General features: G+C 40.0%; 3 protein-coding genes across 7 annotated transcripts in view; 2 read left to right on the top strand and 1 right to left on the bottom strand.

The window, feature by feature from the left end:
- Positions 3,240–5,968, top strand: LOC109850811 (receptor-like protein kinase ANXUR1). Its single transcript, XM_020420875.1, is given in 3 exon segments — positions 3,240–4,498; positions 4,501–4,611; positions 4,613–5,968. Coding segments are annotated over 3 exon segments (2,442 nt in total). The 5' UTR covers positions 3,240–3,304; the 3' UTR covers positions 5,750–5,968.
- On the top strand, positions 13,968–16,991 carry LOC109847169 (UDP-D-xylose:L-fucose alpha-1,3-D-xylosyltransferase MGP4-like). Its single transcript, XM_020416411.1, is given in 6 exon segments — positions 13,968–14,002; positions 14,121–14,361; positions 14,364–14,648; positions 15,053–15,214; positions 15,427–15,642; positions 16,371–16,991. Coding segments are annotated over 6 exon segments (1,155 nt in total). The 3' UTR covers positions 16,587–16,991.
- Positions 17,734–24,390, bottom strand: part of LOC109851037 (rho GTPase-activating protein 7-like) — a 29,999-nt gene continuing 23,342 nt past the window's right edge. For 2 of the 5 annotated variants that reach the window (XM_020421145.1, XM_020421144.1), the window contains exons 18-22: positions 23,864–23,977; positions 23,609–23,778; positions 21,596–21,665; positions 18,503–18,679; positions 17,734–18,425 (exon numbers count right to left, since the gene is read on the bottom strand). In XM_020421145.1, coding sequence (XP_020276734.1) covers positions 18,225–18,425; positions 18,503–18,679; positions 21,596–21,665; positions 23,609–23,778; positions 23,864–23,977 — 732 coding nt within the window. In that variant the 3' untranslated portion in view covers positions 17,734–18,224. Of the gene's footprint in view, positions 18,426–18,502; positions 18,680–21,594; positions 21,666–21,793; positions 21,829–22,781; positions 22,909–23,608; positions 23,779–23,863; positions 23,978–24,390 lie in introns of those variants that run through there. The other 3 variants (XM_020421147.1, XR_002249648.1, XR_002249649.1) reach the window with 3 other exon arrangements.

Genomic DNA, 24,390 nt, shown 5'->3' on the forward strand with positions numbered 1-24,390 from the left:
ATATATAACATTTATTAGTATTTTTACTTTTATTTTTATATCTTTTTTTATATATTATTTTTAACTCTTTCTTCCTTGGTGATTTTTTTTCTACTTTAATGTGCTTTCTAAGCGACCATTTAATGAGTTTTGGGCCAATGGATCTTAACCCAATTAAGTTTAGGTCATTAAGTATGGAAATACTTATTGGGCTTATTACTCGGTCAACTTAGGCTTTATAAGATAGAATCACCTTGAATTTAAGAGTTTTTTTCTTTTGGTGCCCCTTTTTCGCACTCTTCTTTTGTAAATTTTTTTTAATGTATATGTATATATATTCTGAAAAATATGTAAGTCAAGCCACTTTGAAAAATTATTTTTAACTCTAAGCTAGCATGCATTCCATTATTTTAAATAAAAATCTAAGTTAAGGCTTAAGTAAAGTATACTACATTGAAAATTATTTCTTAAGAACTTTATTTAGAGTTATCATAAAAGGTGAAATTGAGTAAATAACAGATTAGAAATTTTAAAATTTATCAAATAAATTAATTATTACATAACTCTATCAATTTGGCAAGTGACGATATCATTTTTTTAAATCCTAATTGTCTCTAATTGTGAAGCTAACTAAAGAGGGTGGAATTGAAAACGCTAGACAGAAGACTTACCCGAAAGCAAATTTTCAAATCCTAGTTCTCCAATCCGCGATCTTCAAGCTCCAAGCGTTTCATTCACAATAAACACACAAGTTAAAGAACCAAAATAATTAAAACCTACTTAAGCACCATCCCCGGCAACGGCGTTAAAAACTTGATGCGGCATAAACATGTACCAAAAAATATTTCAAGTGCACAACCGTGTCAAGTTATAGTATAAAGATATCGATCCCACGAGGAAGGTTATAGGAGAAAATATAAAATCAGTTCTTATGTTGTGTGCGTGACAAATAGGAGTGATGAGTGAATGTGATTATGGAGAGATAATGAGAGTGATAGTGTGTAGATCAATGTGTTTGAGAGTGGATGTGAGTAAAAATAAATGTGATCAATAAGGCAAGAAAGAAAATGAAGAACAAAATTCAAGAATAAAAGAAAATACAAGAAATTAAAGATGATGGATTCAATTATAGATATTGGTAATCTAAAATTGAACCCACTTCTTAGAAAAGGGTGATTCCCTAGAGGGTTCTAGCCTAAAGGCGAATCAAACAAAATAAAAATAAACAAAAAGAAAAACTAAACTCAAAAGGGTTCTAGCATCAAAGTGAATAGTGCAAGAAATTAAAATTTAACTACAAAATAAATTACAAAATCTAAACTACAAAATAAATTACTATTTATAGTAAACATCAGTGAATGTAAGTCATTGGATCAAAATCTTATCCAAAATAATTGAATTTCAGCCACTAATCTGTAACTAACTGCCAGCGTATCGATGTCAGCATCGATAGGGGTATCGATGATGGCATCGATGCGGGCATCAATGCTGCCATCGATGCTGGCATCGATGTCAGCCTGCCTCCTTTTTCAGCCCGCAACTTCTCTTCTCTTTGGCCTTTGGGCTTGGACTTTTGGCATTTTTTTTCTTCATTTGGGCTTCTGTTGATGTTTTCTTCTTTTTGGTTTTGGCCTTTTGGATAATTTGGCAATTGATTTTCCAATGGGCTTCTTTGCTTTATTTCTTCATTAAATCAAGGGATTTTTGTTGAGAGATTGGAGTTTGAGATTTATTTTTTATTAACCTGCAATTAAAGATAAAAACAATTATTAGTAGTATATTTATTCATATCAAATAGATAATGAGGATATAAAATTATAATAAAATATGATTATCAATGGGACTCCAAGTCCTATGAAGTTTAGCAGCCATCTAATTAAGTTGTGTAAGTTCACGGGACTTGAAGTCCCGTGAACTTGTAAGTAGTGTGTTTTAGCTTCATGGGACTTGAAGTCCCGTGAAGTTTAGCTGAATTTCCAACTCTCTGGTCCCTCTCTCTCCCTCCTCTCCCCGATCCACTTCCCCATCCAGATCTGAACCCGATCACGATCAAGATCCGCCGATCCTTTCCCTCTCCCTCTTCAACCGACCCGGCAACGACATGGATCTAGGTTTAGGGTAAGATCGTCGACGATGAGTTTTTCATCGACCGCCAATTCAGCAGCAACTTCGAATCTGTATCTGAATCTAGCAGCGACTTCTCCAGCGCTCGCCCGATTAATCGCAGCGGCTTGTGGATTCTCGCGTTTGAGTCTGATTCGGATTCTCACGTTTGAGTCTGATTCGGATTCGGGCAAGCAGATTGTTGCGATCGGGGAGGACTCGATCTTGGATGAGCATATTGAAGGATGAAGTTAAACAAAATTCACGGGACTTGAAGTCCCGTGAAAGAATTAACATCGTTAATTAAATGTCATTAGAGTGTCTTAAACTTCACAGGACTTGAAGTCCCGTGAAGTTTCAGATATTTTTTTGTCAAAATCGACCCAATTTCAGCCAGATGGTTGAAAGTGAGTTGATTTTGACAAATAAGTTGTAAAGAGGTTGAAATTTACAATTATTTTTGTATATGTGTTGATTTTCAAAACTTGTCCAACATTGAGAAGAAGGGAACTTTGATTGGTCGAGTAACAAAATATGGGACCTCTTCCGCTTACGTGCTTAGGGTTCATTGACCGTGGTAGCCCAATTTTTTGATTGTACTAAAAGGATAGTTACGGGTTTAAGAGTTTTTTCTTCTTTTATTATTATTTTTTTTTTCACCTTCAGTTTCTTCCAAAAACATTAAAAGCTAGGTGATCCCCACATTTCCCTCCACCAAAATATAACTGAAACCCCCGCCATTTACTCCCCTTCTCCAAACTCCCATTGCCTCAGTCAATGCTTTCTGTTTCACCCAACGCAGAAAGGACACCCTCGTTAGAGGAAGAACAACAACATCATCACCCAAGATCCCCTGAAAAAAAAAAATCAACAGAGAGAGAAGAAACAGAGACCAAAGCCATGATCTCTGCTCTCCTCTGTTCCTCAGTTCCCACCTAAATCAAGAACAAATCAATCAACCATGACCTAAACTCTCAATCTCAAATAGAAACAGAGGAAAACCCTCCAACCCTCCCCCTGTTCTTCATCGTTATCGTCGTCGGCGGACAGGGATCATCCTCCTCCTGTACGCCGCCGCCGAAAACAACCATGAAGCCTATTGCCTGTTCCTCCTCCCCCTTCTTGGCCTGATCTCTTTCCATTGCCCCAAGTGCCCCTGCCGCTCATCCTCTTCAACTGCGGATCGAATGAGAACGGCACAGACATCGACGGCCGGAGCTGGATGGGCGAGCCATCGGCGAAGGGTCTTCTGACGTCGAGCAATTCACAGCCTGCGGCCGCGTCGTTCCAAGATCCATCCATCACCTCCCCTGTTCCTTACATGACCGCCAACATCTTCACCTCTGAGTCCACCTACAAGTTCCCTGTCTCCGGTAGCGACCGCCATTGGGTCCGCCTCCATTTCTACCCGACGACCTACAACACCCTCAACTCCTCCAACTCCTTCTTCGACGTCACCGCCTCCGGTGGAATCACCCTGTTGAGAAATTTCAGCGCTTACATCACTGCCCAAGCCCTGTCCCAGGCCTATCTCATCAAGGAATTCTCCTTGAACCCCTCTGATGACGGATTCTTAAGCCTGACCTTCACGCCTTCGAAGAACTACCAAGGGTCATACGCTTTTGTCAACGGCATCGAGATTGTCTCAATGCCTAACATCTACAGTCAGTCTGCAATCCTCGTCGGGAGCACGGACCAGACTGTCGATGTCGGGACGTTTGCGTTCCAGACGATGTTTCGGGTCAATGTCGGTGGGCAGTACATTCCCCCAACGAATGACTCCGGACTGTCGAGGACGTGGTATGACGATACTCCCTATATTTTCGGAGCTAGCATCGGCGTCACAAGTGGGGCAGGTGATAAGGCCAGGATTGAGTACCCGAACGATGAGGCGAAGCTCATAGCCCCGGACGACGTTTACAAGACTGCTCGAACCATGGGACCCGATAGCCAGATCAATCTGAATTACAACCTCACCTGGGTGTTTCAGGTGGATGCAAACTTCACTTACATGGTCAGGCTGCACATGTGCGAGACACAGGTTAGTAAAGTTAACCAGAGGGTGTTCGATATCTTCGTCAACAACCAGACCGCTCAGGCCGCCGCTGACGTCATTGGTTGGGCATCGAACAAGTTCGTGCCTATCTACAAGGACTACACGACATTCGTCAGCGATGAGGCCGGAGATGTGATGCTGTGGGTGGCTCTTCATCCGAATCAAGAAATGAAGCCCGAGTTCTACGACTCAATTCTCAACGGTCTGGAGATATTTAAGCTCAGCAATAGCGATGGTAACTTGGCAGGACCGAACCCAGTCCCGTCGCAGTTGATGCAGGAAGCTGAAGCAGGGTTTAACAAGGGTTTCCAGGAGTCGCCCAGCAAGAAAGCATACATTATTGGTGGAGCAGCCGGATTGGAGTGGCCAGCACTGGGATTAGTCCTACGATAGTCTTGCGTCGCTACAGAGGAAAAGGAAGGTGCTCGCCTGCCCCCTCAACTCGTGGGTCTGGCTGGCTTCCATTATATGGATAGTTCTCAGACTTCAGCGAGCAAGTCGACTGTCTCTGGTGGTGCAGCAGCATGTTTCATTCATGGCTGCATAGCCTCTGCAGGCATTTCTTCAATCGCCGAAATCAAACAGGGGACTAAGAACTTCGAGGAGTCGCTGGTCATCGGTGTCGGAGGGTTTGGAAAAGTGTACAAGGGGATTGTGGACGGGAGCACAAAGGTGGCTGTCAAGAGATCAAATCCGTCGTCGGAGCAAGGAGTGCATGAGTTCCAGACGGAGATTGAGATGCTGTCCAAGTTGCGGCACAAGCATTTGGTGTCCTTGATCGGATACTGTGAAGAAGATGGAGAGATGTGCTTGGTGTATGATTACATGGCCTATGGGACTCTGAGAGAGCACCTGTACAACAACAAGAAGGCACCGATGTCTTGGAAGCAGAGGCTAGAGATCTGCATCGGAGCAGCGAGAGGACTCCATTATCTGCACACTGGAGCCAAGTACACAATCATACACAGAGACGTGAAGACCACCAACATCCTCTTGGATGAGAAATGGGTTGCCAAAGTTTCAGACTTTGGACTGTCCAAGACTGGACCGACGATGAACCAGTCGCACGTCAGCACGGTCGTCAAGGGAAGTTTCGGGTACTTGGATCCCGAGTACTTCAGGAGGCAGCAGCTGACGGATAAATCCGACGTTTACTCCTTCGGTGTTGTTCTCTTCGAGGTGTTGTGTGCTCGCCCAGCGCTCAACCCGTCTCTGCCAAAAGAACAAGTTAGTCTCGCTGACTGGGCCCTGAACTGTCTAAGGAAGGGAACTTTCAGTGACATAATTGATCCGCACCTCAAAAGAAGGATGGATCCAGAATGCCTGAAGAAGTTTGCGGAGACGGCGGAGAAATGCTTATCTGATCACGGAGTCGACAGGCCTTCGATGGGGGATGTGCTATGGAATCTGGAGTTTGCTCTTCAACTGCAAGAGAGCTTTGAAGATGGCAAGTCCTCCAAGGGTGGGAGTATCGATATGCCAGAGTCCGTGAGAAGCGAAATCATCTCAGGAGAGCATAATGGAGGTGCGAGTACCGGGGGGAGCGAGGCAAGTAATGATACGAACAGCAACGGGATCTTTTCTCAGCTCATTAGTCCAAAGGGGCGATAATAAGAACGATATCCATGGTTGATTCCCGGTTGAATTTCAGTCGATTTAAGGAAGGTTATCCTGCGATGTGGGGCTGTTGTTGAGTGGTCTATTGGTTTTTTCGGCAAATTAATTACATTACTTGTACACGGTCAGGTTCTTGGAACTGGGAGTAATTTGTATTAAACAGGTCAAACAATTTCTCTCCTAATATTGATTTCATGTCTATCTGATGTTCTATTCGTTTTTGTTTTGCTTTTTCTTTTTTCTTTTTTTTTTTTTTTGGGAAATCCTATTGGTTCTGTTACATCTAGCGCTTCAGTATTTTTCCATGCCTGTCAATGTTGTTATCAAGATCAGGAGAATATCAAGTTCGTGCTTGGAAGACTATTCACATTACTGAGGAGGAAAACAACCTTTTTTTTTTGTAAAGAGAAACAGAGGCAGACTCTTAGCTCGAAGTTTCAAGTGCGATGGAGAAACAACTGGTGTTACTGAGGCCACAAAAAAAAATATTCTATCTAGTAAACATACGGGCAACTCCAGGGCAGAAAATTAGCCAAAACTTTAGATCTGCAATTTTTTTTTGTCAATTATATACCCTTCCGTAAAATATTTTTTACTTCACATGTGGTTGGTGCTTATATATAACAGGAATCATATAAAACTGTATTGCTTCTCATCACGAAAACAGCTCGATATCCTATGAACCATGAGTGCTGATCTAACAATTTTTGACGATGAAGGTACTTTGAATCTTCATTTTAAAACTTTATTTAGTTGACAAGGAAGATCAAGAACGCACGGTATTATGTAACTCTGCAAACATTTTGTGAGTCTATGCGCTTGGTTTGTCATGTAAAGTATCTCAATTGATACGTCTCGGGTTGGAGAAAAGAAACTAACGCGTATGATGAAGTGTCAGAAAATAACAAAATAATATAATTTTTTGTTTTCTGAAATGCATTCTCATGATAATAAAATATGATGAATACTTTGAAGGTAACTGAAGGGCTTCATTGAGGCAGAGATTAACGGGCGATACCACGTATTTACAACAACAGAAGGTAGGTGAGAGCCGGGAAATGGCAGAAATAAGGAACTATAAATTCCGGCCATATTAACAAAATAGAGAAAGCCCAGCAAATGAGGCATTATCATCATGTGTGATGCTTAAGTAAACAACGGAGTAGCGCATAATAAGTATAATTATTGTTTCATATAAAAATACCTGAGAAAATGTAAACAAAGTGTCCAACTGTTTAGAAAAAAAAATCTAAATGAGCCAGCTAAATATGGCAAAAATTAAGATTTTTATGTGCGTATATAAGTTGGAATCGAGTGTGAATTTATTGGAATAAACATGGAAACAGTTAAGGACTAAATGGAGTAAATTCATGTATGGCAACATCAGGTTTGCAGTAAAATAGGTTTCAACTTAGAAAATGAATCTTACTTGATGAAAAAGTCATGCTGCCGCTTTACCAGAGGTTATTGCATGAACATCTTTGATTGGTCACCGCCTGCCATATCCGAGATGGTCCCAACTGAACTACAGCAGTCATTGCATAATTCTCGAATTCTTCGAGATTCTAAAGGGGACCTCCTGACCATTTTTCTTCGAATAAATAGAATTTATGCAAAACTTCTTGCTGTGAGTTCTGAGCGACCCGGCTGAGGTCTGTACCTCCATTGCCTGAACAATCCCATTCAGCTCATCAAGTATGTCGAAGACCATTCTGCATTTCGAAGAACAAAGATAGGGCTTTATTGAAATCACTACTCATAGAACACTCTGCCCCATACCGCATACAGAATACATATGTCAAAGAGTGCATTTTATATGAGCACATTGTTTCGAGAGTGCAACAACGTTGCAAGATCCACGCAACCCAATTACCCGCATGATGAAACATCGATTCCCTAAATGTTCATTCGCTGAACAGAGCGAGAATGCATACATAACCATCAACTCAATACGAATAAGGGCATCATCATTGTCAAGTCCCAACTTAACAATCTCACTGTGCACAGCTTTGCCACCGGATCACACATCAAGTAGCTCAATGCAGTGCAGGCTTTGAGCACGAAAAGGAATCTAAAGATACAGGCCCAGCATTAGCCAAGGCTTACACCAAATTAAACAAAGGTTGTTCTTCAAAGTTCAAATCCAAGGAAAATGCACCGGTTGCGCATTTGATCAAACAGGCTGCGGGTGAACGTTAAATCTCCGATGTGCTGTTGAACATCATGAACAGTATGAACTATGGTGAGTCCCAGATGTTGGGATCGAGAGACGCCCACACTGCCGCGGAAGCTAAATCACCCAGAGAGAAAACAACCAACACAAGCAATAGAGAATACACAGAAAAAAACAATAAGTAAAGGAGACGAGACAACATATTTACGTAGTTAGGCAAACTTGCATATGTCCATGGGATCCGTACAAATAATTTCTTATTTAACCACAAGAAATTACAAAACTTGCAAAAAGTGAAAATCTCAAACTTGAGATCACTCACAACAAACAACTCGCCACTGTAGCAAATGCTACAGGGCTTGTGCGCATTTTTCTTGACCGAAAAATCGCCTCTCAAATCCTTGAGAACCACCGCCACCACAGAGTTTTTTTCCTCCGTAAAATCGCAAGATGAGCAGCTCACAAAATCTCGTGAATATGGTTTCCCTTTTATAGGGAAACCCTAGATCAATCAGGCGAGCTCCCTCCCGTTGTCTTCCACCCACGCAGGCGAATCAGGCAAGCTCTGAGCTCCAGTAGGCAAGGTCCATCATGAGCAGGCGAGCTCGTGATCGCACAGGCCAGCTCGAACCACCTCGCCCGCAGGCTAGCTCCACGCCAGGCCCGCAGGCGAGCTCCCTCGCCTCGCCTCTTAACGCAGGCGAGCCTCCTTGCCCGCAAGCGAGCTTCCTTACCCGTCCAGGTTTGATTTTTCTTCAATTATCCACCTCGTACATCATTTGATAAACCTCAAATTTTGGACGAATACCAGAAGAACACCATGAACGCCAAACAGGCCAAATCAGCTACACTATTATATCGTGGCTGAGGCCCGCAGGCGAGCTCCCTCGCCTCGCCTCTTAACGCAGGCGAGCCTCCTTGCCCGCAAGCGAGCTTCCTTACCCGTCCAGGTTTGATTTTTCTTCAATTATCCACCTCGTACATCATTTGATAAACCTCAAATTTTGGACGAATACCAGAAGAACACCATGAACGCCAAACAGGCCAAATCAGCTACACTATTATATCGTGGCTGCCTACGTACCCTCTAACCGGGATCAAGCTAATCGTAGTTCTGCTTGTTGCCCTCTTGGGCAGATCAACACAGGATGATATGAAGTAAGTTCAAGCAATGCTGAAACTTGCTACCTATCACCACCTTGGTCAACATGTCTGATGGGTTCTCATTTGTGTGCACCTTCATGAGAAAAATATCACATTCCTCTATGACATCCCACACAAAATGATACCTAACGTCGTTATGCTTGGTACGAGCATGATGAACTTGATTCTTAGCCAAATGAAATGCACTCTGATTGTCGCACCACAAGTTCACGCAACCCTGTTCAATCCCCAAATCGTCTAACCGACCCCACAACCATAATGTTTCCTTCACTCCCTCTGTCATGGCCATGTACTCAGCCTCTGTAGTAGAAAGTATCATTGTAACATGTAATATCGATCGTCAACTAATCGAAGCACTATGTATTCTGAATACATAACCAGTAGTAGATTGTCGTTTGTCTAGATCGCTCGCATAATCTGAGTCCACAAACTCATCAATCTAACATGTATCTCCATAAAAACACAGACACGTATCAGTGGTACCCTTCAAGTACCTCAGGACCCATTTCACTGCTTCCTAACGTGCCTTTCCCGAATTCGCCATGAACCTACTAACAACACTGACCGCATGTGAAATATCTGAACGTGTATACACCATTACGTACATTAAACTGTCAACTGCACTAACAAAAGGTACACGCTTCATGTGTACCTTCTCTTCCGCTGTAGTGGGAGATTGTTTACCTGAGAGCCTGAAGTGTGGAGCCAATGCAGTCACCACCGACTTAGCACTTTGCATCCTAAACCTTGCGATAACCCGCTCAATGTAGCCCTTTTGACTCAAGAACACTCGTCGATTCGCCTGCTCTCTTCTAATCTCTATACCCAGTATTTTCTTAGCAGCGTCCATGTCCTTCATCTCTAACTCTTTACCAAATTGAGATTTCAGCCTATCTATCTCCACTTTGCTTCTCGAAGCAATAAGCATGTCATCCACATACAAAAGAAGATAGATATAATCACCTCCACGAAGCTTTCGAATATAGACACAGTAGTCATAAACACTTCTGAAGAACCCATGCTTTAGCATGAAGGAGTCAAATCGCTTGTATCACTGCCGAGGAGATTGTTTCAATCCATAAGATGATTTTCTCAGGCGACATACATGATTCTCCTTATCCTCAACCTTATAACCCTCAGGCTGATGTATATAGATTTCCTCTACCAAGTTTCCATGCAAGAAGACCGTCTTAACATCGAGTTGTTCCAGCTTAAGATCATCATGAGCAACAATACTTAATAGCATCCGAATAGAAGTGTGTTTCACCACCGGAGAAAATATCTCATTGTAATCTACACCTTCTCTTTGTGTAAACCCCTTAGCCACTAGTGTAGCCTTGTATCTTGTACCATCAAGCTCGGAAGGATCCTCCTTTCTCTTGTACACCTACTTACAACCAATAGCTTTCTTCCCAACAAGCAATGGAACTACCTCTCATGTTTGATTCTTTTCGGAGAGATTTCATCTCTTCCTCCATCGCAGCCAACCAACTCTCACTATCCCTATCCTGAATAGCTTCTTTGAAGGTGACCAGCTCATCATCCTCTACCAAGGGTGCGTACTCAACCAAATGTACCTGTCCATAGTGCTTCAGAGGCTGATTTGATCCCAGCTTCTGAACCTGCTTGTATGCTCGTCTTGGCCTAGTGGAAGCCAAACTATCTTTGAGTTACTGTTGTTATAATACTTGTACATTTTCTTGCTGAACCTCCTCCTGTTTAAGCTCATCATCTTCATGATCCTCCTCTTGAACATGACTAGAATATGGTTGGTCTTTAGGTTCTATTTCGATCACCTAGGACTTTGAAGTCCTAACAGTCTCAACACCACCGTTCTTAGATGCTCTGGCAATCATGGATTTCTCATCAAAGGTAACATCTCTGCTAATCACGAACTTGGAATCTTATGTACACCAAAGATGATAGTCTTTTATGCCCTTTGCATACCCCAAGAATATTACCTTCTTGGTCCTCGTGTCAAGCTTTCCCTTGTTAACGTGATAGTAGGTTGTACATCCGAAAATTCTGAGTCTATCATAATCTGCATACTCTATTGACCATACCCGATAGGGTATATCACCATCCAATATCGAATGTGGAGAACGATTCACTATGTAACAAGCTGTAGCAACCGCTTATGCCCACCATTCTTTGCCTAAACCAGCATATGATCGCATACTCATTGCTTTCTCCCGTATTGTACGGTTCAATCTTTTTGCGACTCCATTCTGTTGTGGTGTAAACCTGACTGCCCAGTGTCGAGCAATACCCTTCTGATCACAAAACTCCTTGAAAGCACCCTCTGTATATTTTGTACCATTATCAGATCTCAGTGTCTTTAATTTCTTATTTGTCCCATTCTCAACCATTACTTTCCACTTCTTGAATGTCTCAAATACCTTATTCTTATGTTTAAGAAAATAAATCCAAGCATACCTAGAATAATCATCTATGAACGAGACAAAATACCTGGAACCACCCTTGGAAGTTGTCTGAACCGGACCCCAAATACCTGTATGCACATAGTCTAATATACCTCTGCTCTTGTGCTTGCTTCTCAGAAACTGAAGCCTGTGCGCCTTTTCGTACACACAATCCTCACAAAAATCCATGCAAGATTTTTTCATGTTCTTCATCAAACCTTCCTTACCTAGCAGATCTAGACCCTTCTTTAACATATACCCAAGCCGTCTATGTCATAACCGAGTGTGCTCACATGGATCCCCACCACTTCCATCAGTTCTAACCGTTTCATCTTCTGTCACTGTCGTACCCGAGAAAGTATATAGATTACCATGATGAATACCCTTCATTACTACTAAGGAACCCCGAACAACCTTCTTTACTCCTTTCTCTGTTACTATTTTGCAACCATTGGAGTCTAAAACACCAACTGAGATAAGATTCTTCCGCAAGTCGGGAACATACCTCACGTCCGTTAGGGTTCTGACCACTCCATCATGCATTTTAATTTTTATATCACTAAGCCCCATCGTTTTACAAGCATGGTTATTCCCCATTAATACGGTTCCACCATCAATGCTTCTATAGGTAGTAAACTACTTTCTATTTGGACACATATGGTAAGAGCAACCTGAATTAAGAATCCACTTACCGAAGATATCTTTGCAACCCGTAACAACATAGCATTCTTTATAGCTCCCTTCCTCCGAGATGTAACTCGCAACTCACCTCTTCCTTGCCTTCTCTCTTCTCGGTTTTATTGTTGTTCTTTTTTTCACCTACTCTCTTATTAAGACAAGCGACCTTGAAATACCCAAGTTCATCGCATTTAAAACACGGTCTTCCCGCAAGAGGTCTTGATTTCAATCTAGACTTTCCTCCATTGCCTTTTCCTCACTCATTGCTCCTTCCTCTAACAAACAATCCATGCGCCTGCTCCTTGTTACCACTAGTGGCCATATCACTAGTTAAAATTTTCTGAAGATCATCTGTTACAAGCGTCGTTCTAGTCTTATGCATCTTCAAATTATCATCCACAAGCATCAACGTTTGTACCACGTTCTCATAAAGACTTCAATAAAGAAAGAAGTAGCAGAAGTGCTTGATCCTCATCTTCTACTTTCACATCAATGTCCTTCACATCCGATATGATCATATTGAACTTGTTAATGTATTCCCGGATTGACGAGTCTTCCTCCATCTTGTAAGTATATAATCTGCATTTCAAGTAGATCCGATTTGTTAGACTCTTCGTCATGAAGGTACTCTCTAACTTTGACCACACGCCCGCAGCCATTTCCTCTCCATCCACCAAGAAAGCAACATCCTTCTCAAGACATAGGATAATCGACGCTCGTGCTTTGAGATCTAACTCTTCCCAATCCTCATCTGACATATCTTCGTACTTCTTTTCTCTTCCTGCCAAAGCCTTGTGCAATTTCTACGAAATCAACGAATTTTTCATCTGCATCTTCCAATAGAAAAAATTATTCTTCTCATTGAACTTTTCGATCTCGTACTTTTCAACTTTAACTGTTTTACTGGCAGACGTCATCATCAGCTTGTTTCAGTAAACCACCTCTCTTAGGAAATTTTAACAAATACCTTGTGTGCACCACACAATAACCAAGCATCACCTTAAATCGGAAGCTCAACCACCGCTAATTTGAATAAGGGCTCTGATAGCAATTATTGAGATCGAGAGATGCCCACACCGCCGCGGAAGCTAAATCACCCAGAGAAAAAACAACCAACACAAGCAATAGCGAATACACAGAAAAAACAATAAGTAAAGGAGACGAGACAACAGATTTACGTGGTTCGACAAACTTGCCTACGTCCAGGAGCCGCACAAATAATTCCTTATTTAACCATAAGAAATTACAAAACTTGCAAAAAGAGAAAATCTCAAACTTGAGATCTCTCACAACAAACAACTCGCCACTGTAGCAAATGCTACAGGGCTTGTGCGCATTTTTCTTGACCGAAAACTCGCCTCTCAAATCCTTGAGAACTGCCGCCACCACAGAGTTTTTCTCCTCTGTAAAATCGCGAGATGAGCAGCGCACAAAATCCCGTGAATAAGGTTTCCCTTTTATAGGGAAACCCTAGATCAATCAGGCGAGCTCCCTCTAGCTGACTTCCACCCACGCAGGCGAATTAGGTGAGCTCCGAGCTCCAGTAGGTGAGGTCCATCACGAGCAGGCGAGCTCGTGATCGCACAGGTGAGCTCCCTCGCCTCGCCTCTTAACGCAGCGAGCCTCCTCGCCCGTCCAAGTTCGATTTTTCTTCACCAGATGTATAGTTCAAGTCATTAATAAATGTTAATTGTGAGTAGGCCCCCACTAGTATCACCAAATTGCGGAGAGACTCCCAGTGTTTTATTGTGGATAGACCCCCCACGCTACTTTTATGGTGACAGGCCATTATAGCCATTTGAGGGACTAGTAAGCAATTTCAAAAAGTTTAGTGACTAGCATAAAATTATTAATGAGGGATTAATATCTGAAAAAAACCCCTCTTTCTTCTTCACTATGGCTGCTGACATCAGATCATTCGATCCAGTGTCCTGAGCCCTCCTCATCAGCTAACTGCCACAGCAAACGTGTCCCCAGTCAAAATCAAAATCAGAATCAGAGCTCCCTCGTCGATCGAAATAACTGAAGGAAAAAAAAATGCCCAAATCTCTTCACCAACGCCAGAAACCCTCGTCAGATCCACTCCGGGTCTCTCCTCCCTCCTCCTCCGCTCGTCGCTCCTCCTCTCTCTCCGTCCCCGCCGCCACCGCCGTCTTCCCTCCGATCCAAGTGGCGATCCTACACTCTCGCCGACGCCGCAGCCTTCGTCGCCGCCAAGGGTAAGAGTGCCGGCGACGAGATCGGGACGGTGATTGTCTGCGCTGTGAGTAAACCCTACTTGCCCTTTTTGAGCAATTGGCTGATTAGCGTGTCGAGGCAGAAGCAGCAGGAGAAGGTGCTGGTGGTTGCTGAGGATTACGCCACGCTTTATCTTGTCAATGAGAGGTGGCCCGGGCACGCGGTCCTTGTTCCGCCGGCGCCCGAGCTGCAGACCGCTCACAAATTTGGATCTCAGGTTTGTTTTCAACCTCGTTTCCTGAATTGGGTCCCTTGTTGGAAATCTGCGGTCTTTACTCGTTGTGAATCTTTATGTGGGTTGGATCTGTGTGGTTACTCTCGTTTAACTGGAATTGTTTGATTTACTGTGTGGGGGCTTGATGGGGATACAAATGTATAGTTGCCAATTAAAGAAAGCAAGCTCTTTGGAAATTCACTTGAGAAATGTTTCATTGTTGGTATCATATATACATGTGCTAGAAACCTAAGAGAGCTCGTCTGTGTAGGACTAAATGGATCTAACGTTGCCTTTTGCAATCTTTTCCATAGACCTGAACCTTGTGTGGGCTTTAAAGGGAGAATGGGGGGGTTTCTACCAGAGATGGAATGTTCTATTGCTTTGCTTATTTTGAAAATTTACAGGGTTTCTTCAATTTTACGTCAAGAAGGCCAAGGCATCTCCTGCAGATTCTGGAGCTGGGGTACAATGTGATGTACAACGATGTGGATATGGTCTGGTTGCAGGATCCATTTCGTTATCTCGAGGGAAATCACGATGTCTACTTTACTGATGACATGGCTGCTGTATGTCTTCTACCTTGCATTTCTATATTTTTTTTATCATGAATATAACATAAACATGGTGGATATCATCATATCAATATTATCATTTAGGCTTTTTTCTTCGAAGACGTGCATTTGCAGAAAGAATGAGGAGAATAATTGGTAGATTGCTGTTTCTTTTTATTTTTTATGATCATGAAAATTTATTTTACTCATCTACCTGGAATCAACAGGTGAAACCTCTAGATCACCCTCATGACCTGCCTGCTCCTGGTAAGAAGGGAAGAACATATATTTGTAGTTGCATGATTTATCTGCGGCCAACTGATGGAGCAAAGTTAGTGATGAAGAAGTGGATTGAAGAACTCAAAGAGCAACCGTGGTCCAAAAAGAAAAAGTCCAATGACCAGCCTGCTTTCAACTGGGCTTTAAATAGAACTGCTGGAGAGGTATGTTTGTTCATTTTATTGAGTTATCGCTAAGAGCTACCTAATCGTCTAGTTGTATGCATATCATGTTGAGGTTGACTGCTACAACATGCATAGCTATAAGAAATTATTGTCTTTTGCTAAGAATTTGTTGATTCTAATTAGTGAACTATGACGTTGCAATGTGCTACCAACCACTGCTGGATGAAGTAGTAGACAGGAAGATTAGTTAATAATGGAACTTTGAAATCCTGGAAGGTTCATAATAGTGCACCTAGTTCTTAAAATAAAATAATAATTAAATGGCTGTATATTATCATAATATTGATATGACACAATGTCAGGTTTACCTTTTTATTTCTCCCTCAGTATTCAACCAATCATTAGTACGTTGCCAAAATGCATTGTGTACCCTAAAGCAAATCACTGAATAACCATTATTAGGCATCAGGAAATGAAAGCTTAAAGAAAATATGCAAGACAATGTAGATTGGATATTGTAATTTTCTTACTTTAACTGGTCTTGATTTATGCCTTGAGGCTTATTCCTTCCCTTTAAGGGGGTTTAACGCTCCACCTTCTGCCTTTACCTTTCTGAAGTCTGAACACTGAGAACTTGTCCTTGTGAGCTGATTTCATAGGCCAAAAACTTGCAAAAGCTCCTTATAATTTTTTTTTATTTATGAAAACCATTTAAATCTCCTTTCCTTCTAGGGAATCATACTAACAAACAGCGCAAATTGGTGCAGGTGGATCTTTATCTATTGCCTCAGGCTGCATTTCCATCAGGAGGGTTATATTTCAAGAATGAAACATGGGTAAAAGAAACCAAGGGGATGCATGTCATCATCCACAACAACTACATCACTGGTTTTGAGAAGAAAATCAAACGTTTTCATGATTTTGGGCTATGGTTGGTGGACGACCACAGCAATGAGTCCCCTCTAGGTAAAATAAACGAATGATTCATGGACAAACACAAGCTATAAATGTGCCTTGTCTTGATACACTGGCTCTCTTCTATTTTACTGACTCTCATGGAAGCCTTCTCTACTTCTCGTGCACACTACCAAAGACAAGATTAACAAAGAATATCACTGGGAAAAGAATGTTCTGTCCGAGGAGATTATAAGTTAAGTTGACCCTTCAAGCTTGCTCATTGTTTGAGAAGCATTCTTTACCTCTCTCTCAGGAAGATGGTTACTGTACTATCCATAATATCATATGTGATCTGGCCAAATCAAAGATGATCTGCAAAATTTTGTAAGCTGCTTTGAGGCAGATAATTTCGCCCATTTATAAACCCATAACGTATGCTTGTATGAGGAAGCTTGGAGCTGTTCTTTTCTTCTATTATTATTTATTTTTCATGTTACGTCTGTCACAGAAATGAAACTAATCTTTTTCTTGCTAATACGAAGTTTGTGGCTCAATGTTGAATGTTGAAGCATCTAGTACATCATTAATACGTGTGTTTCGATAGCTATTGCCAACTGGAAAAAAAAAACCATTTTGCTGGCTGTCTATTGAAGGGTTTGATTCGCCTTCCCGTTGCAAAGCAGCGTGTATAACATTGTCATACTTGCATACTCTGGTTTTTATGCAATACTTATACAGGATATATCATAAAAAGAATTACCTGACAGAAATCAATTACTGCCACTTGAAGAGAATGGTAAAATCCTTGTATATTTACAATAACGACCACATCCGTATTTGAAGATTGCAACATATTGCTTAATGTGAAAGCAGTGAACTTTGTCCCACAACCAGACCATTTTGCTTTCGAACAGGTTTAACGGTCATGACTGTTTGTGCCGCATGTTAAGTGTGAGCAGGAAAAAGAACATGAGAAGAGAATATTCTGAAGTTCAAGTCCCAGAATCAGGGCCTAAAGCTAAGTCAAAAATGATAAATTAATCCCAAATAAGTCGTTTTTTTAAAATAAATCTCAAAATTTGTTGGTTTTGAAAAATTGTCAACTAATCAAATTTATTCCGATATTAACGGTGGCAGCATTGTCAGTAATTTTGCACGCTCGACCGACAATATTTATATTCCCATGATAAAGTGACAACTCAAAAGTATGAGGTACCAGTAGTCACAAAATGCTCAAATTGCATCAGAAACAATTCTCATCTACAGTCTATGATCATTCGAAAAAAAAATTACATTGAAATTTGAAATCTATATACTCATAGTATTGTCTACTGTGAACCAAAAGTGTCCAAAAACTACATAATAGGCTTTCAACACGCTACAATACGTGGAGAACTCAGCACTTCATGAACTGTAGTCATATATAGGTCTTCCCCGCAGGAAGGCATAAACCAATCACTTGTCTTCACATTTTGTTTACCAGATGCTACAATTTCCTTTGTTACACGTGAGCGAAAAGAAAAAGAAAAAGAAAAAAAAAATACAAAAAGCAAGAAAGGATTTACAACCTCACACTAGTTTTTACAAGGGCAACTTCTTCTGAGCACCCAACAATAGAACACTATAAAAATCAAAATACACATAAGAGACACAGAAAGGGAAGCTGAGTGAAGGATATACAAATACAAGAGAAACCTTGGCTATATATATGGTATTCTCACTGATCACCTTGGGCCATTGTTCCATGGTGGTGATCTGTAACCTGATCCTTGTGAAAATGAGGGTGCGCCATGATTGAGGTCAAGGTTATGGAGTTGCTCCATGAGTTGAGATCTTCGCTCTTTGAAGAAGTCGAGGCGTGTCGTTAATTCTACCAGAGTTGAAGACGTTATAGCAGGCAGTTGCCTTTGGGTAGAGTTGAACGCCTACATGACAAATGTCATTAAACATTTCACTTTCAGGTAAGTGAATGTTCTATAGAGAGATTATATTGCCTCCTTACCTCAGCGCTTTGCTTAGAGATTGTGGCGCCCGTTGAAGTAGAATTGGGATCCAAACTTATGCCTGAAGATTCAGAAAATCCTGTCTCTAAAGATCGTTTATGTGCGAGTTGCTCGATGCCAGCATAAGGGTGCACCTGTGGCTTAATGTTTCTCCAGTCAGCCCCAGATGAACTCTCCTGAATATTTTTGAGGAAAATATATTAGATGAGAAGCGAGTCCATAAATTGATTAAAGAAAACAAAAATATTAAGAAAAAATATCAAGGTATATGCATGTATTTATGTGCGTTTTTGCCTACAGTATGGGTCAGTCAAAAAGTTTTAATTGGAGAACAAGCTTCATGGAACTGAAAAGCGGAACACATAAATTTTTTTGGTTAGAAATTAAATGATAAATCAAGGTTCATCTGCAATTTGAATAATCTGTAGTTAGATTAATTGAGAAAGATATGATCTGAAGTTTGTCTGCCCTTCTGCCGAAAACCTTCTGCCGAAAATGTAATTTCCTTTGCCAAGGATTTGCACCAGACCCAACTAAAACTTTATGGTCAAGGTGTTTGAGCAGCTTATGACCTTCTGCAAAGTTCTGATATCGCAGCTTCCTACTGTGCATAATGTCATCCTCTAATGAAATACCCCCCCCCTCCTCTCTCTCTCTCTCTCTCTCTCTCTAAGTTTGCAAAACGACCACTTAAGCATGGGCAGCAGTAATGTATTAAGGCATGAATCAACCACTCTAGGAGTTTGGTTCACAATGGCAATCATTGTAACACCAAGATTTCATCCATTTGACCCTATCGTTATCACATGTTAAACATGACTCACTTTAATGATGTAACTTATATTTTAATTTAATTATCACCCTAGTGCTTTTTTAAAACATGACTCACTTGAATGATGTAACTTATGTTTTAATTTAACTATCATCCTCTGCTAGATTAAAAGTTAGATTGCTTGGATAACTTTGCCAAGGAATTGCATATTTCCAAGTGGAAGAACTGGCAAAAAATGACATTCCCAACAAGCTCAGGGACCGCAAGGACCCAGGTGAGGAACATAGGCTAAGAAGCATGAACATATAACTAACATGAATATATGACATGGCAATCCTTTAAAGGTTAGGATAAAGGGATATTCAATACAAATTAATAGATTATGAGAGTACATATTCACATAACTTAACATGCCCCTGCACCCAAACGTCCAGCCACAATACTTCAAATTGACAAGTATTCTTAAAAACAAATAGTTTAGGCATCTTCCCTCCTCCAGGTTATTTCTGTCATTTGATAATACTAAATTGGACATTAAGTAAGGAGAGGGAAACTATTGCAGATATCACAAGTAATAAATAGATAATGATCATAGATGCTTACTGAATTATAATCTAATTCTATTCAAATCTTAGGAAATGTAACCAAATCCCTTCACATTCTCCTAATTTTAAGTATACTCAGTTAGCTCCTCTCATGTTTAGAAAAAACATTCATGCCCACACTATAACTATAAAAAGGCACATTAGAAAATAATTGTGAGAACTTCTAAATAATAAATATAACATATCTCTCTCAGATAACCTCCCTAACTCCCACTTGAGATGGACTGGGCTTCTTGTAAGGATTTGGAAGAAAATCTTTCCCATTCAAACCAAATAGATATTAGATAGGATTAGGAAGAAAATCTTTCTCATTCAAACTAAACAGATATTAGATCCACTCCATTCAGGTTAATCTACTTATTGTTTGAAGCGTCTAACATCCAAAAGATGAAGAATTTAAATAGTGCCGCCTATGCATCACCATAAGCATAACAGTCTAATTAGGAAGTTTGTTTAATCAAATAATCTATCATTTTCAGACCTATCAAGTTGGTGAAAGGATCGTTTAGTGTTCATATCATAAGCAAATGACTAATCGAGAATTTGAATGTGCAAAATTATAATCTAACAATCTACCTTCAAAACACTTGATTTGAATTTTTATTTCTAAATATTTCAAAGGTTGTAAACAATTTGAATTGAGAAGTCATTCACTTGAATGGCCTGAAATTTGAATTTGATAAAGGCTTCAACTCCAAAAATTTCCAGAAATAGCCAAGTCTATCTCATATATATCATAACGAAGAGCAAGTTTGAGAGGTGTCTAAATGTGTCCAGAGGTGTTAGTGTCTGACAATATGTTAAGATATGGGTATACGGCTTCATGATAGAGATATCATACTACATGGGTCATATGCAACTTCTCAAAGACATTCTCGAGGGTAAACAATTTTAAACTCTGAAAGATTGAGGTGCAAAACGTTCACACTATGTCTATCTACTTTCTATTTGCTAAACTCGATAAGTAGAGGTACTATTTTATAATCGGGCACTTCTAACTATCCAGAGAATTCCCGAAAATATTTCTGCATACGCTTGGATCGTGATTGTATCGTGGATATCTCTGCTATCAGTAAATGATAACTCATAGCCACCTTATAATAAAAGAAATATTTCCAAGATACACATTATTATTTCAAAGATTTTTAATGTATAGAATGAAGTAAAATCTGGATACTACCTCAGGAGAAAACAAGTTTGACGCAAGGCCATATGTCTTATTCTGTTAAATTAATAGCTTGAAGGATAATTCTCATCTAGGGAGGTTACTGGTCCAAGTCCATATCTAGGTATGAAAACTGAGAGAGAAACTATTAAAATATAAAATTATATCCCTCAATCTTCACCACAACTTCGAAGTTTTGGTGTAGTGGAAAGGTCCTTTGACACGATATCAAAGCAACTCAGGTTCAATTCCCTCCAGGCCATGAATTTAAAGAGGATTTTTAAAAATTGATACCGCTGTGACGTTTCGGGCTTTTCGGTCCATAAAAAGACCATTCAACCTACGGTCGCATGTTAAAATATAAAATTATATTTATAAACCTCAACCCTCATCAAAACTCCAGAGTTTTCATGGTGGTATGAACATTTGACAGAAACTAAAGAGCAAAGAGAAGTCATAAAATCCTTGAAGACTTTGGAGTCTCATAACAGAAGTGTGTCTAAATGCATGTGCTTATGCCAGAAAAAGACAAGGTTTTCACTAGAAATACCTCACTTCTTTGTTTCTTCTCATGATTGCAGTGAGCAAGGTTCAAATCAAAATCTTGTTGGACAGCCTTTCTGCATCAAATACGTAAAGGCAGGACAAGAAGATCAATACAGGAAGAGCAAATATTCCATCTGTGCTTTGAGTTAATCAAACATTTCAGTAAATATACATTACATGAACATGAAAATATTGGATTTACTTGAGATATGATAAGTGTATCCCCGTCTTGGTACTCTGAGTAGAAATGTAATGGGATAAAAGCATAGCACATTATAACTGTATGATTAGTGATACAGATGAAAAAGAGGTGAGCAGTAATAAGAGAGGTATCTCTGTGGCTGAGTAACATCCGAAGTATGACAGAAAAGAAGAAAGACAACACACCCATATCATCACATTTCAGACACAATTTGAATAAGAAATTATAGAAGAATCAGGTTTCATAGTTCTTTGAACAAGGATCTTGCTCGACAACTAAGTTTCTCTTGAGGAACATATGGAAATTCCCTAAGTTTGGTAGCCATTTTCTATTAAATAAAAACCATTTAGCTTATTCTATTCAATTAGGTATGCTATTTTAGGCTATCCACCAAGCCTTTTAGGAAGCTGTCGACGTCAATTTCAGCCAGTTATTCGAAAGAAGAGAAAGGATAATTCAGACCCATTTAAGGGTTAAGATCCGCGCGCTTTCAAATAGGCTCTATTTGGCAATAAATTAAAGCACAGGTAAAAGAGTATCCCAAGTTCTGATGCCGCAAAAATTGTTTGCGTTATTGGGTTAGTAATCTGGATTAATGAAGAAAAGTTACGCTTCATTAACAGGGATTTACAAATCCATTAATGTAGGAGGGTTAAGGAATAATGGGGTTTTAACAAATGGAGAAATAGGAATATAAAAAATAAAAAGAAATCTACCATATAAATCTCAACAACCCTCTCCCGTCTCTCTTTGCCTTTTATTATTATTACATTCATAAGTATCACATGCTTGTATTCTGATGATTGTTGAAGATTAAATTTAAGTAAATACTGATAATTTAATTCTTTTTTTCAACATGCATTTCATTGTCCAACTAGTGTCACATAACAGATATACATAAACTGGAGGAAATGCAGAAACATCAGAAACGAGTATAATATGTGAGACATACATTCTTGAGAATTTGCAAAATTGAAGAAAAACCTACTTAAACCATTAACCTTTCCCATCTTGCCAACTGCATAGCATATTAACTTTTGTCTTCAGAATCACCAAATGAGTTCAATCTGAGTTGAGATCATAGCACCTTTTTACTAACCAAGGCGTACTTCAGCCTTGACCCATTGCCAAAAAGCATGTTACATATGCAAAACAGCTTTAGTGGAAAAGGATGTTAAATATAGTGTCTTGTGTAAAACTATAATGAATTTAGGATAAAAATCACAAGTGATTTATAAGCTATCATATACATATAGACAGCCAAAGAAGAAGAGCATATTTAGTCGACCGTTCAAAAAATGTAATAGAAGTTAGAATTAGCATCTATGGATACCTCATTCTACTGTGACTTGTAAGAAACATGGGCCAGTGTGTTTGCATATATGGGTAAGCTGTGCATTATGCATTGTTACTCTTTAGATATTTGTAAGGCTTTGCATTATGTGTCCTTTATCTTTAGACATTTGTGTGATATTTGTTGTCACATTATGTTTTTCTCGATTTCCTATGATTTTTGGAAACTCTGTAACCTGATAAGCATGCTCTGTGTGTATGTGCATGTGTGCAGGCAGGTGGGCGGGAGTGTGGGCATGTAGGCGTGTGTCCCATGAGTAGAATATGATGAAAATTTTTAACTAAATAAGTTATTATACCGCATCTAGGACATATGTGATAGGTAATGTGAATTTATTACATAATGTCTAATACTACAGTCAAATACTACCAAATACTAAGACATAACAAACCTCTGAAGTTTATTAATCTTTACTCTAATCTTAATCAACTAATAAATGAAGCAGCAATTAGGTTACTCACTGTGAAGGTAGATGATTTGAAAGATGCTGATAGCGGCTGCAATCATCAGAAAATGATCCACATTGATCATGTCGCTGTTGGTTCAGTTGCAGGTGGAGCTCTGCTACCTTCTGCTTCAGTCTAGCAACATCAGCTTCAGCAAGTGCAATCTCCTCTAGCTCTGCCCTTGTCTTCAGATAATGTGTATAATTAAGATTCTGATACAAGCAATCAAATATATTCTACAAAAATGGAACACACAGAAGATATAGAGACCTGCGTATCCATGTTACGAGAGCTTGAGAACTGCCCAGATGATATGCTTAACCCAACCTCCAGAGCAGCCCTAAGATCTCTTTCAGCTTGTAATTGCTCTTGCAGTCTTGAAACCTATAGGAATTCGCAACTAAATGATAAGAATATTGATGTGACAAGCATACTGTTGCCTAACTAACAAAATTAATTTATTAACTATAATCCAACAGAACATGCCAATAATCAACAAATTAAAAGGAAAAAAGAAAGCCCAAATACTTGGTGGCGCTAGCAATATGTGCTTTAAGGTAAGTTGTACGCAAATATGACTTCTTCTTACAGTAACTTATAGCAAACAAAACGTATGTCAAGAGGCACAGTGGAGCATGCACTGCTTCATGTTCTTCAATATCGATAATGAATAAGCACAACTGCTTCTCCAGCTCCCCACATCAATGAGCAAATGCATCTGAAAAACAGATTAACACCACAAAAAGACAAAGAACCATGTTCCTCGAGCAACGAGGGGTCGTAGATCCCTTCCTAAC

This window comes from Asparagus officinalis, chromosome 7, assembly GCF_001876935.1.
Source record: "Asparagus officinalis chromosome 7, Aspof.V1, whole genome shotgun sequence".
NCBI lineage: Eukaryota > Viridiplantae > Streptophyta > Magnoliopsida > Asparagales > Asparagaceae > Asparagus > Asparagus officinalis.